Below are 14,455 nucleotides of genomic sequence, written 5' to 3' on the forward strand. Positions count from 1 at the left end.
CTCAAGCTTATGATTCCTAGAGCTGGAAATTTTCGTTTGAAGTGCTTAGAATATTTAGGTTTTCTGAAATGGGAATTCATTGGTTATGGAAGATATTTGAATCAACTAGAATCTCTGTTCTTGTTAATGGTGGTCCTTGTGGATTTTTTGATGTTGGGAGGGGGCTTAGGTAGGGTGATCCTATATCACCAGTTCTTTTTGTTCTAGCTGAGGAGGTTTTGAGTAGAATTATATCAAAAATGGTGCAGGAGGGTAGAATTCAAGCAATGGTGAACATAGGAGGATGTCAGCCAACACATTTGATGTTTGCAGATGATATCTTTACTTTTTGTAATGGCCATAAAAGAACTATGGAAAATGTGATGGATATGTTATTGAAATATCAAAAATCTTCTGGTTAAGAGGCGAATAAAGCAAAAATCAAGTGTTTTGTGGAAAGTGTATCAGATTCAAGAAGACATGGAATTGCAGCTTTTTTGCAAATGAAATTGTCATCATTTCCTGATAAGTACTTGGGGGTCATTCTCAATCAAGGTAGAGTAAAAACAAATCAAGTAATGGGAATGGTGGAAATGATGCAGAAAATGTTGGCTGGATGGATGTGAAAATTATTAGCATTTTCTGCCAGACTAACTCTAGTAAAATTTGTTTTGTGTAGCATTCCTATATACAATATGTCAGTTTATAAGTGTCCCAAGTATGTGATTCAAGTTCGTGAGAGAATTATCAGAAACTTCTTGTGGTTTGGAGATCAAACTATGAATAAATTAGTCACAGTTAAGTGGGATGAAGTAAATGCCCCTGTTGCTGAAGGTGAATTAGGTATAAGAAGACTTGAAGTTATGAACAAGGCATTATTAATGAAATTGGGCCGGAATTAAAATAGAAACTAAAGATGTGGAATGAACTTTGTTTATGGGGGTTAAGTACAAGAATAAGAATGGCGAATAGATAAATTCTACAGACAGTCTTCTATTTGGCTTAGTATGAAGTGGGTAATGTTAGATATAAATTAAGGTAGTATATGGTTAGTGGGTGATGGGAAAAGTATTTCAGTATGGAAGGATAAATGGATAAAAGATTATGCCTTAATTGATAGATATGCTGATGATGAATTTATCTTACAGAATTGTGATGTGAAAGTGAAAGACTTAATTCAGAATGGTAAATGGCACATTCCAGAATATATGTTTCAGTATTTTAAGGTTAGTGAGGTGCCAGCTTTCGGTGAAGGGCAGGATAAGAGAGGTGTGGGCAAATGATCTTACTGGAAATTTTACTGTGGCTAATGCTGCTCAAGTGGTGAGAACAAAACATTTTGTGGTGTCTTGGTCTAATAAAGTATGGAACCCTTGTATTCATCCTTACATATCTACGAATTTGTGGAAAATACTAAGAGGTGCTTGTGCAAAAGAAGAAGCAGTTAGAAAAACAAAGGATTTCTCATAATATCTAAATGCCACATATGTGGCAAGAATCAAGATACAATGGAACATATATTATGGCCTTGTGAATTTAGTGAAAGTATATGGCACCGGTTGGGTGGGATTTTTCACTGCTTAAGTCCATCAAATTTTGAAGAAGTACTACAATTTTCTCAGGAAAAGAGTACTGCGATCAAGGAGGTGTGGTATAATTGTGCATTCAATGTTATGATGGAGTTATGGCTTACCAAAACCTGTGTGATATATGAAGGGGAAAAACCAAATGCTGAGAAGTTTAAACAAAAAATTATAAGCTTCACAAGGGAATGCTATGCCAGAATGAGGGGGGACAATGTGGGAAAGTATTTATGATTCACAAGTCCTTCTGTTTTTTGGTATTACAGGGGTTAAAGCTTACATTACTAAGGTTAAGCAATGGTTTTTCAAGCTGCATGTTCTGAATCAAATACTTATATGTTGTGATTGTGCATCTAAAGGAAATCCTGGGAAAGCATGTTTTGGATTTATAGCCAGAAATAGTAAGGGGGTTGTATGGGTGCTGCTTCAGGTGGGTTGGGAATAGCCATTAATTATTTGGCTGAAGTAATGGCTTTGATTCTTGCTGGTGATTGGGCTATCAGACAAAACTATATGGAGATGTGTTTTAGTCTGGATTCAAAGGCACTATTGATGGCTTTCTTGAAGGATAAAATACCATGGATAGTGTTGAATAGATGGATAAGAATTAAACAGTCTATTATTACAATCACTTTCAAACATTCCCACAGAGAAATCAATATTTCAGCAGACAAGATGACCAAGAAATGAGTGTTATTAAATTGAGGTGTAGTACAATTCTATGAGGAGGAGAAGCCACAATTTTTGGGGGGACTGGAGAATGAAGATGATGCATATTTTAGTTTAGCTCTTACATTTACTTTTTCCAATTGCTTTAGTGAGTTTTTTTGTTTAGTTCTGTTTTATTTTTGGCCATATTCTACTAAAATTATCTTGGTTGATTTGTAATTTTTGAAAAATTTTCAGTAATAAAATTTCATGATTAAGCAAAAAAAAAAAAAAAAAAAAAAAAAAAAAACATCTTGATTGCTACTTTTACATTAGAAGAAAACAAACAAATATACTGTTAGCAAAATATTTTAAAAAAGAAATCCATGTTGGCAGTTTTTATTTATAAATGTGACGCGATCTTAAATATATAGAATGATAATAAAAGGTTTATGTTATAAAGACTAATAATGAGAGTGAAATCGTGGTGTTGATATTCAATGCATGTGGTGGTAGTTGTAATGAAGTGTCTTTGTAAAGATAGTAATGTTAATAGTTATTGTTTAAGAAGAAGAAGAAATAAGAGGATAAAAAATTAACGTGTTGTGTTGTGTAAGTAACAATCATGTGTGAATTTTAGTTTTGTTCCGTTAATAATCCATATTTCATCCAATTTCAGAATTTACTCGTCTCCTAAAATAAAAATATAAGTCTCATCATCCTTGCACCAAATGCTATATTGAGGATTAATATACCAAGCATCAAGATTATGACACTCTACAACCATGCTTAATACTTACTTACTTGAGACCTTAAAATTTCTTTCTTTTACGAGCTTAATACTATATGGATTTAATGGTAGCCTAAAATCAAGCATTGGTTCTTAGCGAGTGCCCATATCCCATTAATTTGTTGCAGGAGATTATAACCTTACAATATTTATGTAGAATAATCCATTTTCTTTCGATACAAATGTAACATATTACATCATGAAAATATATCAAAATTCTTAACTAATAATTACAATGTTCACGCATCAACAACCTATAAAGTAGGCTCGTGGCAACTTGAATCATCCACGTCGAGATATAAGTTATTACAATATCAAACACTTCAAATATGAGATCCAAGCCTTCCTAACAAATTAACTATTACTAGTTGGATGATAGAATCATATCTTGACTACACAAATATTGTACACGCGTAAACTTTTATACTGAAACACCGACAAATAAGTTCGTTAAGCAACAATTTAACTAACAAGAATATTGTAGAATCTTAATTAACCGTAAATAAAAGAAAATCATTAGCACATCAAAATGATGTGCCATGTTGAAAATTGTAAAAACGGTAATTAAATTTGTCGTTTAATATAGAATAAGACAACTTAATTTACTTTAATTAAAAACGACGAAAATGAAAATACGAATATAGAAATTATCCACAATACAATATCTTTTATTTTTTACCGAACAATTTTTTATTTAAAGAATGTGATGTGAATTTGAACACGTGAACCACAATTCTAAAACCACATCAAAAATAATACAATCATTTTTACACCTGCTATACCAAAGAGTTGCAAGAGAGAAGGGTAATAAAAGTAGATGAAAGCAGAAAATTCAGAATCCTTGCGATTTTCTTGTCATTTTCAAGAGTAAGGGTATTATAGTCATTACGGAGTAAAGGGAAAGCCAAAACTAGAAGAAGAAAGCTATCTAGTCGGTCGGTGGGGACAAACCCATCTTGCAAGAAGAGAGAAAGAAGCACCAGAAACCTCTCAAGATAGAGAGAGAAAGAAAAACAAAGAAGAGAAGAAGAAAAAAGAAAAATCAGAGGGAGAGAGAGAGATAGAGGAGGGAAGAGGTTTTGTTAAGGAGGAGGACTGAAAGAGTGTGGATTAAGAGCAGATTTCAAGGCTCTGGTTCCCTTCTCTCTCTCTTCCTTTCTTTTGTCTCTCTCTCTCTCTATTCTGTTTTCATTTCTAAAAGGATTGGGCTCTTCTAGTTGCTTTGTAAGTTATGAGGAGAGGAAGAGGATCTACTGCTGCTGCAGCTGAAGTGGTGATGATGGTAGGAGGAAATGAAATAATAAATCAAGAAGAAGAAGAAGTGAAAGAGATGAGATATAGAGGTGTTAGAAAAAGACCATGGGGTAGATTTGCAGCAGAAATTAGAGATCCATGGAAGAAAACTAGAGTCTGGTTAGGTACTTTTGATTCAGCTGAGGATGCAGCTAAAGCTTACGATACTGCTGCTCGTAATTTAAGGGGTCCTAAAGCTAAAACCAATTTCCCATCTTCACCCATTCATCCATATCAAACAATTTATCATCAACAGCAACAGCAAAGCACCAATATTTATAATAATCAGCAATACCATCAGCAAAATCACAATCAAACTCAAGTTAATAATATTCAGAGACCAACTAGTAGTAGTTTAAGTAGTACTGTTGAATCGTTTAGTGGTCCGAGATTTTCTTCTCCAGCCTTGATTCATCATGCACCATCTCAGCAGCAGCAGCATAGAAGACGGCGGCCTCATCGACAACCAGTTGATCCTGATCAAGATTGTCATAGTGATTGTGATTCTTCTTCATCTGTGATTGATGGTGATAATCATCATCATATTACTGCAGCATCTAGTTCATCTTCTGCTTTTAACATCAGGAGCAAACAACCATTACCATTTGATCTTAACTTTCCTCCTCCCGTGGTTGACTATTTAAATAACCATGATGATGATTTAGCTCTGTGTCTTTGAGTTGATCGTCTCCATGAATTGATGAGGGAGTTCTAGGAAGGAAATTTTTTATCTTTTTCTTTTCTTTTGGTGTTGTTGGTGAGGTTGTTGTTGTTAATCAGATTATAGGTGGGGTTTAATTATAAATTAGTTTTCATTATGATGAGCTTCTTCATCCCTTTGAGATAGGGCTTGATTATGAATCTTCAACTATTTTCATTGATATCAAAAATTCTGATCTCTTTGTAATTGTTGAAGTCAGATCTGATATGAGGTTCTTTTAACTTGAACCTCTTGGAACTGATCTGATCAATTGTTGTACTCTTTATTTTACCTTTTCTTTTCTTTCTTTTATTGTACAAAATTTAATCTAATTCAATGAAAGTATGAGGATGGGGATGATGAAGGACATATATACATATATATGTATATCTTAAAATTTTCATTTTTGGTCTTTCCACTTCTGTATTTATTTTATTCTTTAGGAGTAGATGTTGATTTCGATTAACCTGTATGAATTTTTTTTTGTAAGTTACAGTTGCAGTTGTAGTAGAAGAAGTTTTGGTTGGTCTTCTTCATTGGCAGGTTCAAAATGGTGCATCTTTTGCTGCTATTGCCACCTTTGGATATCCTGAAGGTAATTTCAGAATATATTACTCTTCCTGGAAATCTATTTTGTTGCAACAAAAGATAGGATCTTTCGGCCATTGGACTATTATGAATCACTGTTACTCTGAGTTGGTTCACATTATGTTTTGGGTAATTACAAGGATGCTCTTAGTCTGTTTTGGTGTATTTTTTTTTCTTTTTTGCTAATGTTTCTTCTGAATAATGGTTATTTTGGCAATGCATACATATATATGTGAATTTTCTTTGAAGAACTGGTGGACGGATGATTGTGTAGTATTTGAAGATCTTAGGGTATGATACTGTCGATGTTCATGTTAACAACCTAAGAAGTGAGGTTATAAGTACGGTTTACGTTATTATAGCTGGAAAACTGCTTCCACTGTGATGATTATCCTATACTTTCATTTGTAGAAGCCATGTGGCAACTGAAAATTCTAAACAGAATCGCTTTCCATTCAGCTTCTTATAGATGGTCCCAGTGAACAAGGACAAGACTGTGTGGTTATGTAAGTAATTGCCACTTCAGTTCTCCTGTTTATCCGGGGCAAATACATCAATATATTTTATCGCAAGATTCCAGTTCTTTGAGTTGCTCGTCTGGTTTAGATTAAATTGTAACGTTTTTGGGTTTTGAATGCCCTTCATTAAAGTCCATCTATATTTCTTTGAAGTCAGGTGGTGATGTTGCGATTCAGTTATACTTCTAGTACACCCATGATACCATGTGTTCCTACAGCTGTTATTTGAACTGAACTGCTTAAGATACTTATCTTTTTATAGAGGCTGCCCAACACTGGTGCACTCCCTGAAGAGCTGGATAACGAGACTGTTAGGCGTGTCATTTTGGTAACTACTAAGTTCTTGTATTTGTTGTAGGTGATCTTCTGTCTATGCTGTCGAAGTGAGATACTACGAGCACACTTATGTTTACCATTACAAGGCATTCGACTCGTTCGTTTGGTTTTAACAAGTACATCTCAATGTTTTACGAACTGCATATTTGCAAATCTAGTGCAATTTGTAAATATAATAACCGCAGTATAGATATGATGAAAGACTGGTTCCACTAAACATGTTGGGTCTACCCATGCGTCAGTTGTCTAATTCTACCATTTGCTTATGTGATTTCTGCTTTAGGTCTTATACTTGTATCCTATGATTCACTTCTGCTATTGTTTTAGAAGGTTGTGGTGTGATCAGTCTTAACAAGGTCATAGACTATGGTTCAACTTGGCATCTGCTCTCACAGGAAAGGAAGGATCATCCATACTGCATGCGAACTGGAAATCATTAAATTTTGAATCGCCTGTAGTTGGAACGTCCGCAGCCTGCTGCTACCCTAGGAACTACTTGTTACTGAATTACATATGGGCCTGCGGGCTCGCCAGTAATGCCCCCGTCAGGTCTTCCATATGCAGAGGTGGTCTGTACCCCGAGGACAGTCCACTTCTGCCACTTCCTGCAACAAGGATCTCTGGCGACAGCATACGTGGCCGCAGTTCTTTCGCCTTCACAAGACTTCTTACCTGTGAACTAGGATGGACTACTTAAAATAGTAGGTAGCAAATCTCTCAATTCCACATGGTATTGGTCAGTAGTATTAATTGGGATCTGTTTTGTATATAGCATCTCATTCTCTTATAAACGTCTGTCCTCTTCATTAACATGCTTCAACTTAATTTCTGTTTGAATGCTCTGATCTTTCAGGGCTAGTTTCTTTGCCTTGGATTGTTTCTTCGTATATGTTATTAGAGCCGATTTAGCATTGTATTTTTGGCATCACTGTCCCTCTCGCTTGAAGTTTTTTTGCCATTTGAGCAATGCGAATAAAAGAACTCCTCACACATTATATCGCCTTTCTTCTGTGCAACAATACATATTAGGAAATAGCCGTGTTCTATTATCTGAATATCAGTATTCCCCTTGACTTCCATAGTGTGCTATTAAATCCTGCAGGTTAGTTATTCTGATTGGTAAAGTAATACTAATATGTCATAAATAAGTTGCCCAAAGATAAAAATGTACTCCAATTGATCCTAGCATGTCATGGTGACTTCAATCGATCCTCTTGAGAGTTTCTTTTTCTAAATTTGGGTTTCTGCTATCCATGTTAGTTGCATATTTTGATTGTTCACCCCTCAATTTCTTTGTTAATTTTCTGCAGTTCTTTCTCATCCATGTTAAAACATGTGATGTAATAACTTACTCATTCAATATTCAGACACATTATTTGTTATTTGTTACATTTTTTTAAATAAAAACTAGATATTTGAAAATAAAACATAATTCACCATCAAGTATCTACCCTTGGTTATCAGATTACGGGCTTGAGGGGATGCATCTGCATTATATCTCAGCTTTTCATGGTGCGGTTAAGTTCTCACGAGTCCGGTGGTGATGCATCTACGCGTCTTCATCTGAGGTGTAAGCTGTTAAAGGGATGATGCATCTTCTGGATTTTCTGAGCTTGTTTGGCGTCTGTATTGCAAGTCTTGAAACACATTACTCTTTGTTGTTTGATTTTGATGATCTTAAGTATTTTTAGTTTGTTATTATCAACGTGTATATGTTTTTATCTTTCTGTCTTATTACTTTCTTGATGCTGTTGCCTGTTGTTATAGTAGTGGTTTCAATTATAAGTTTTAGGTGGATTCAGGTTGAAGCTTTGTTCAACACCCCCAATTGTTTGGTAGAAGTACTGTCATCTATCGTTCTTAACCCTAAATTCCATTTATTAACTTTATTGTTCATCGAAATTAGTTCAATTAATCAATTATTACCAACTATTACATCAATGTCTCTCACTAATTCATTATTCCATTTTTATTTATTGGTTGAAGTTGCTCACATTAGGTAAGAATTTGGTTCCCAGTTTCTCTCTTTCTTTCTCTAATGAGTCATTACTTGCTAGTTGCTACTGGTGAGCTATTACTTGCTAACTGTAACAAAAAGAATCCACATGATTACAGTAAAAGCGCTAAGTTCCAAAGTTGTAGATGGATTTTCAGCCTAGCTTAATTGGGGGCCAGCGGAATTAATTGGGGGCCATGCGCTAGAGGAAAAAAAAGGTCACCAGAACCTAATTTGGATCACCCTTCATAAAAATATTTTTTAAATGGTTAAAATGTCCCTGAATGATTAGTGTTAAAATTTAATTAATTAGTGATAATCTTACTTAATTAGAGTTTAATTTTTTTTTCCAGATTTTGGTCTGCAATTTTTAGTCTAACATTTTTTTTTGCCCAGATAGTATAAAAAATCGTCAAGGTATTAAAAATTTTCATTGACGACCCTCAACAGTCGTTAATTTTCAGACTGTTTAAGTGACGACTCTAAACTGTCGAAGATCCATTAATGGCGGAAATGTACGACAGTTTTGGGTCGTCATAAAAATGATCAATTCCCTGACGACCCTTTGGAAGGGTCGTTACTGTTTTGGTTACGCATTTGACGACTTAAACAGTCGTTAATGTTTTAGAAATATCGTTATAGACTGTCGTTAATTTCTAAAAAGAGTCGTTAGTGTATGACAATTTAGAATCGTTATTGTTTTGATCATGATGTATATGACGACCCTAAACTGTCGTTAATGTCGTTGAAGGGTCGTTAATGAGGTTCGTTATTTGAAAAAAGAATATTAATCAAGGATAAAATAGTATACTCATCTTCCGATTTTTAGACGCTGAAAAATTTGGGGGCAAACAAAATTCCATGGCCCCCAATTAAGCTAGGATTTTCAGGTTGTTCTTTTTTCATCAACGATATTGATATTTTCTTAGTAACTTTTAAATTAGCGGTATCTAAAAATATTGATGCCACCAAGAATTTCAGAGATTTATATTTGAGAAAACATCTATATTGGTTGTTGTATGACTAAAATGAATCGCAGCTTGAGTTTGGATAAGAGTATGTGTCACTAGGTACTCTTATCTAAATCCACTCATCAATTATTTTTATTCTAAAACTATTATGACTGTTGTATTCTTTTTAGATCTTTTAAATTATGTTTTTCTATAATTGAGTGAGGCTTGTATTAAAATAGATTACATACAACTATCATTGAAGATGTTTATAAAAACAGATATTTATTTGGTAATTCATTAAAAAAACTAACTTTGGGTGCTAGAATGTGAAGTAGATACATTTAATGTAGAAGCGTTGGAGCCTTTCCTAGCATCAGATTTGTTTACCGCTAAAGCATGGATAATACAAGAGGGGGGAGTAACATCCCAATTAAAATTATAGATAAAATGTTTGCTTCTTTTACTTAAATATCTGCGACATTATTCGCTATTCGTGGTATAAAGAAAAAACCTTGAAAATTCGAGCAAGACCTGATTTCTTGTCTTACTTCCTCCATAGTTGCCCGATTCTGCTGATAGATGAGAGTTTGAGTCCCATTTAGGTAGTTAAAAAGTTTCTTGCAATCTCCTTCTCTGCTTGGAGAAGACCTAATGATTCTGTTTCTTATGGTGTTTCTGCTGAGGATGGTCCTGCTTTTCCTTGCTCGAACTCTCCTACATCAGAAAATACCTTTTTTTCCTAGGCCTCTACATTGGAATTCAAAGTTGTGGATATGCCTGACACTAGTATTGATCTAGTGAAAGTTTTCATGTGCGGTGTGAATACGAAAAATCATCCCGGACTAGTCATGTATTTATATAATGGCCGCTCTACCCTTTATACGGTCGATGTCTAGAAACTTTTTTTTTCATAATAGGAATGAAAATTCTATTGATCATCTGAACTTGTTGTACATAAAGTTTCTCGTTAAAAAGAGAGTTTATCCACAGAGGGGCTTCATTTTCCTAAAAAGTACTTGATGCCATACTAATTGCATCTTTTACTAATAAATTTGCTCCGTTGTTTGTTTTCTGGGTACATATGTGACAACCCATTTATTAAAACACTCAACACATTCAACACAATACCTAATACTAGAATTGGTTTTCCATTTAACATCCCGATACTTCCATTCAAATCATTAATAACATTGTTGCAATCTCCTTTGATGTACACATTAGTAATATCCTTCCTCTTTGCCATTTGAATTGCTTCAAATGATGCCAATGCTTCTGCCTGTTCTGCATCCTCTGCTACTGCTGGAAAGAGCTCCATGCCCCTTTGAAAGTACCTGCATCATTAATCATAATTAATGCACCATCCATACATTTGCTCTCTTTATAAAAAGAGGAATCAAAGTTAATTTTACTATAACAAATGCTCTCTCACTAACAACTTGTCCCCTTCTTGAAATGAGTCTAATAATGTGTCCCCTTGAAATACGTCTAGTAATGTTCTCATTCCAGTCTTGAGTAGACTGATTGGTCAGCTGCACAATTTTTTTAACTTGCAATTGGACGTTGCCAAAAACTATTTCACATCTCATTTTCCATATCTGCCATAATGTACGACTAATTGTTATTAATATATATATATAAACTTATGAATAGACAAATTACTACATGTATTATTACTAAACCACCTGTCAATCCAATATATTAAACTAGTACCAGTTACAATTCTACTATTAGGACCATCCACATAGAGATCCAGACTTGCTTAGCCACATCGCATCCCAGAAACAAATAATCTATAGTTTCTACATCTCTAACACATAGAGGGCATTTAGGATCAACATTTGAAATATGTCTACTAATCCTATCCCTAACCGGTAGACATCCATGAACACATTTTGATAGGAAATGGAAAATTTTAGGAGGAAGTGACAATTTAGAGAATTGAATCCAAGGAAGTTTGGAGGGCCATCAGAAAAAGATTGAGTATTTTCTGCAACATCATTAACTTTATAAGCACTCTTAACCGCAAAGATACCAGTCTCAACTGTTTTCCAAAACAATTTATTCTCACCACTTAAAGGAATCCTAATTTTACAAATCTCGTTAACTGTATTACCGTCAAACAAGATATTCAAGATCTCTAAATTCCACCTGTTACTATTTGGATTCATTAATTGATCAATAGTATGCATATCACCAGATATAAACCTAGAAATAAGTGGTTGAGATATAGCTGAGACCTAAATATCTTTCCAAATAGATATATTCCTTCCATTACCCACCTCCCAACAATGGTGTTTCCTAATAATTTCTATACTTCTGCATATTTCCTTACAAACCCAACTGCCATTATCATTACTACTATGGAGTGGATTATGATCAGGGATATACTTGTGGCTCAAAACTTTAACCCATTCAACATCAGTTTCAGTAAGCATTCTAAGGCAAGTTTTTCCAGAAGAGCACTATTAAGCTCGATTGTTTTGTTAACATCAAGGCCTCCTAAAGTTTTAGGGTTTCCTACAGAGTCCCATTTTTTAATAAACAGTCCTCTTTCTCCATGCTTCTTATTCCACCAAAAATTCCTTTGAATATCTTCTAATCTATTTGTAAGTTTTTTGCGCATGGGAAACAACTAGGTAATGGGAAGTTAAAGACCCTATAGTTGATTGGAGCATAATCGTCCTAGTTGGTTGATTCATATTTTTACCCCTCCAACTAGCAAATCTGTACTGAAACTTTTTGGGGAGATAACCAAAGGTTTCAACTTTATTTTGTTGTATAGAAATGGGTACCCATAAATACTTATCGTTAGGACCTAGAATCTTAATGTTTAGAGTACTAACCATTTGATTTTTCATATGATTGTCCATTTTAGGACAGAAGGCCATACCTGATTTATCCAGATTGATAAACTTCCCAATGTACGTACTGATATTTCTAATAATGCTATCCAACTTCCTTACTCCTTGAAATTTAGCTCTATCAAAGATAAGGTAGTCATCTGCAAAAAAAAAAAAAAAAAAAAAAAAAAACAAATGTCTAATAACTAGATTAGTTTTAGAAACTTTGATTCCTTGTAACATTATATCATTTTCAGCTTTAATCAAAAGTCTAGAGAAGCAATCCATAACAATGATGGATAATTAAGGAGACAAGGGGACCCCTGTAGGATAACAAAAATTACCTCGTGAGCCATTAAGAAGAACAGAAGAAGAAACTGTAGAGATACATTAAGAATCATATCGCACCAATCATCATGAAGACCAAGTTTTTTAAGAAATAGCTATCAAAAAATCCCATTCTATTCAGTCAGTTGACATGTCCAGTTTAACTGCCATAAGTCCCTTTTTAGGTTTACATTTCCTCATTGTGTCAACTATTTCATGTGCAATAACTATATTATCAGTTATTTGCCTAGAAGATAGGAAAACAACTTTATATGCACTAATAAATTTATCCATCACCCACTTTAGTCGACGAGCAAGGAGTTTACTGATAATCTTATAAGCAACATTGCTTAAGCTAATTGCTTGGGGATTCTAACCGAACTATATTTTTAGGAATCAAACTGATAAAATAATGATTTAGTTATTTTAATAAATGCTTAAAGTGAAAAAAAGGCCTAAACCATCTTTACAGTGTCATCACCTACTACATGCCACATTTTCTGGTAAAAACCAAGTGGATATCCATCGGGAAAGAAAGACATCATGTTATCTAATATCTGTTGTATAAATGCACTTTGTGATAATGACACTTTTCATCACAAGTCAAGGAAGAAAAACAAGAGATGGAAAGATAAATCAAACCAAGCAAGAAGTCACGAATGATAATTTCGTCTTAGTCACCTGTGGCGAACAAGACTAGTCTCATTTCGTTGGGTTGGAATGTGCATGGTCACCTTTGTGCTCAATCTTATGGAAGGTGAGGAAGCACATGAAACAGAGCACATGATCTCTCGATTATTATATGACTGATTAACATCTTCACGAAGATTTTTCTCTTTTGTACTCATATCTTCTTTATGCTTTGAAAAAGCAGGGGTCTAACAACCACACCCAATATTTCGTTCGGCAATCTATATAGACGAACTCCAATATAATTCCAAGAGAATCAACTAGACAGCCAGAATCAATCAAGGAAACACATCCAAGAGTTATATCTCAATTTCTCAATACAATCTGCAATCGATCAAATAGAAATCTGTGAGCCCGATTGATATGAGAAATAACTTGAACGGTATCAAAAACCAATGTTCAAGTGTTAATCAATTTCAATCAACAACCAAAGGTCGGATTTACCAATTGATTGAACTGCGCACAACCTGTGATATTTCAATTATATAAAAAATATAATGCGGAAAAGAAATAACATAGACACCAGAAGTTTTGTTAACGAGGAAACCGCAAATGCAGAAAACCCCCGGGACCTAGTCCATATTTGAACACCACACTGTATTAAGACGCTACAGACACTAGCATACTACAAGTTAACTTCAGAATGGAATGTAGTTGAGCCCTAACCAAGTCTCACACCGATTAAGGTACAGTCGCGTTCCTTACGCCTCTGAATCCCAGCAGGACTCCACGCACTTGACTCCCTTAGTTGATCTCACCCACAACTAAGAGTTGCTATGACCCAAAGTCGAATACTTGATAAACAAATCTGTCTCCCACAGAAAAGTCTATTCTGATAGATAAATCTGTCTCCCACATAAAAACCTACGAAGTTTTTATTCCGTCTTTTGATAAATCAAGGTAAACATGAACCAATTGATAATTTGGTTTTATATACCCAAAGAACAACCTAGAAATATCAATCAGCTCATAATAACTTAACTATGTTGTAGTAGAACAAGTTATTGTGGAATCACAAAGAATGAGACGAGGAGATTTGTGATTACTTTTATATCTTACCTATCAGAAATAAATCTCGAGCAAATATTAGAGAAGATAGTACTCAATATGATAGAACAAGTAAGATCAGAACACGCAACTACAAAGAAAATAGTTGGGGTCTGGCTTCAGAATCCAAATGAAGTCTTTAAGTCGTTAACCTATAATGGTTTTAG

The 14,455-nt window shown here is 34.4% G+C and overlaps 1 protein-coding gene across 1 annotated transcript; it reads left to right on the top strand.

Moving 5' to 3' along the window:
- Positions 1-3,967: 3,967 nt before the first annotated feature.
- Positions 3,968-5,396, top strand: LOC113281525 (ethylene-responsive transcription factor 3-like). Its single transcript, XM_026530300.1, has one exon. The coding sequence runs from the start codon at positions 4,232-4,234 to the stop codon at positions 4,970-4,972; it is 741 nt and encodes a 246-aa protein (XP_026386085.1). The 5' UTR covers positions 3,968-4,231; the 3' UTR covers positions 4,973-5,396.
- The last annotated feature ends 9,059 nt before the right edge of the window (positions 5,397-14,455 follow it).

This window comes from Papaver somniferum, chromosome 5 (assembly GCF_003573695.1).
Source record: "Papaver somniferum cultivar HN1 chromosome 5, ASM357369v1, whole genome shotgun sequence".
Lineage (NCBI taxonomy): Eukaryota > Viridiplantae > Streptophyta > Magnoliopsida > Ranunculales > Papaveraceae > Papaver > Papaver somniferum.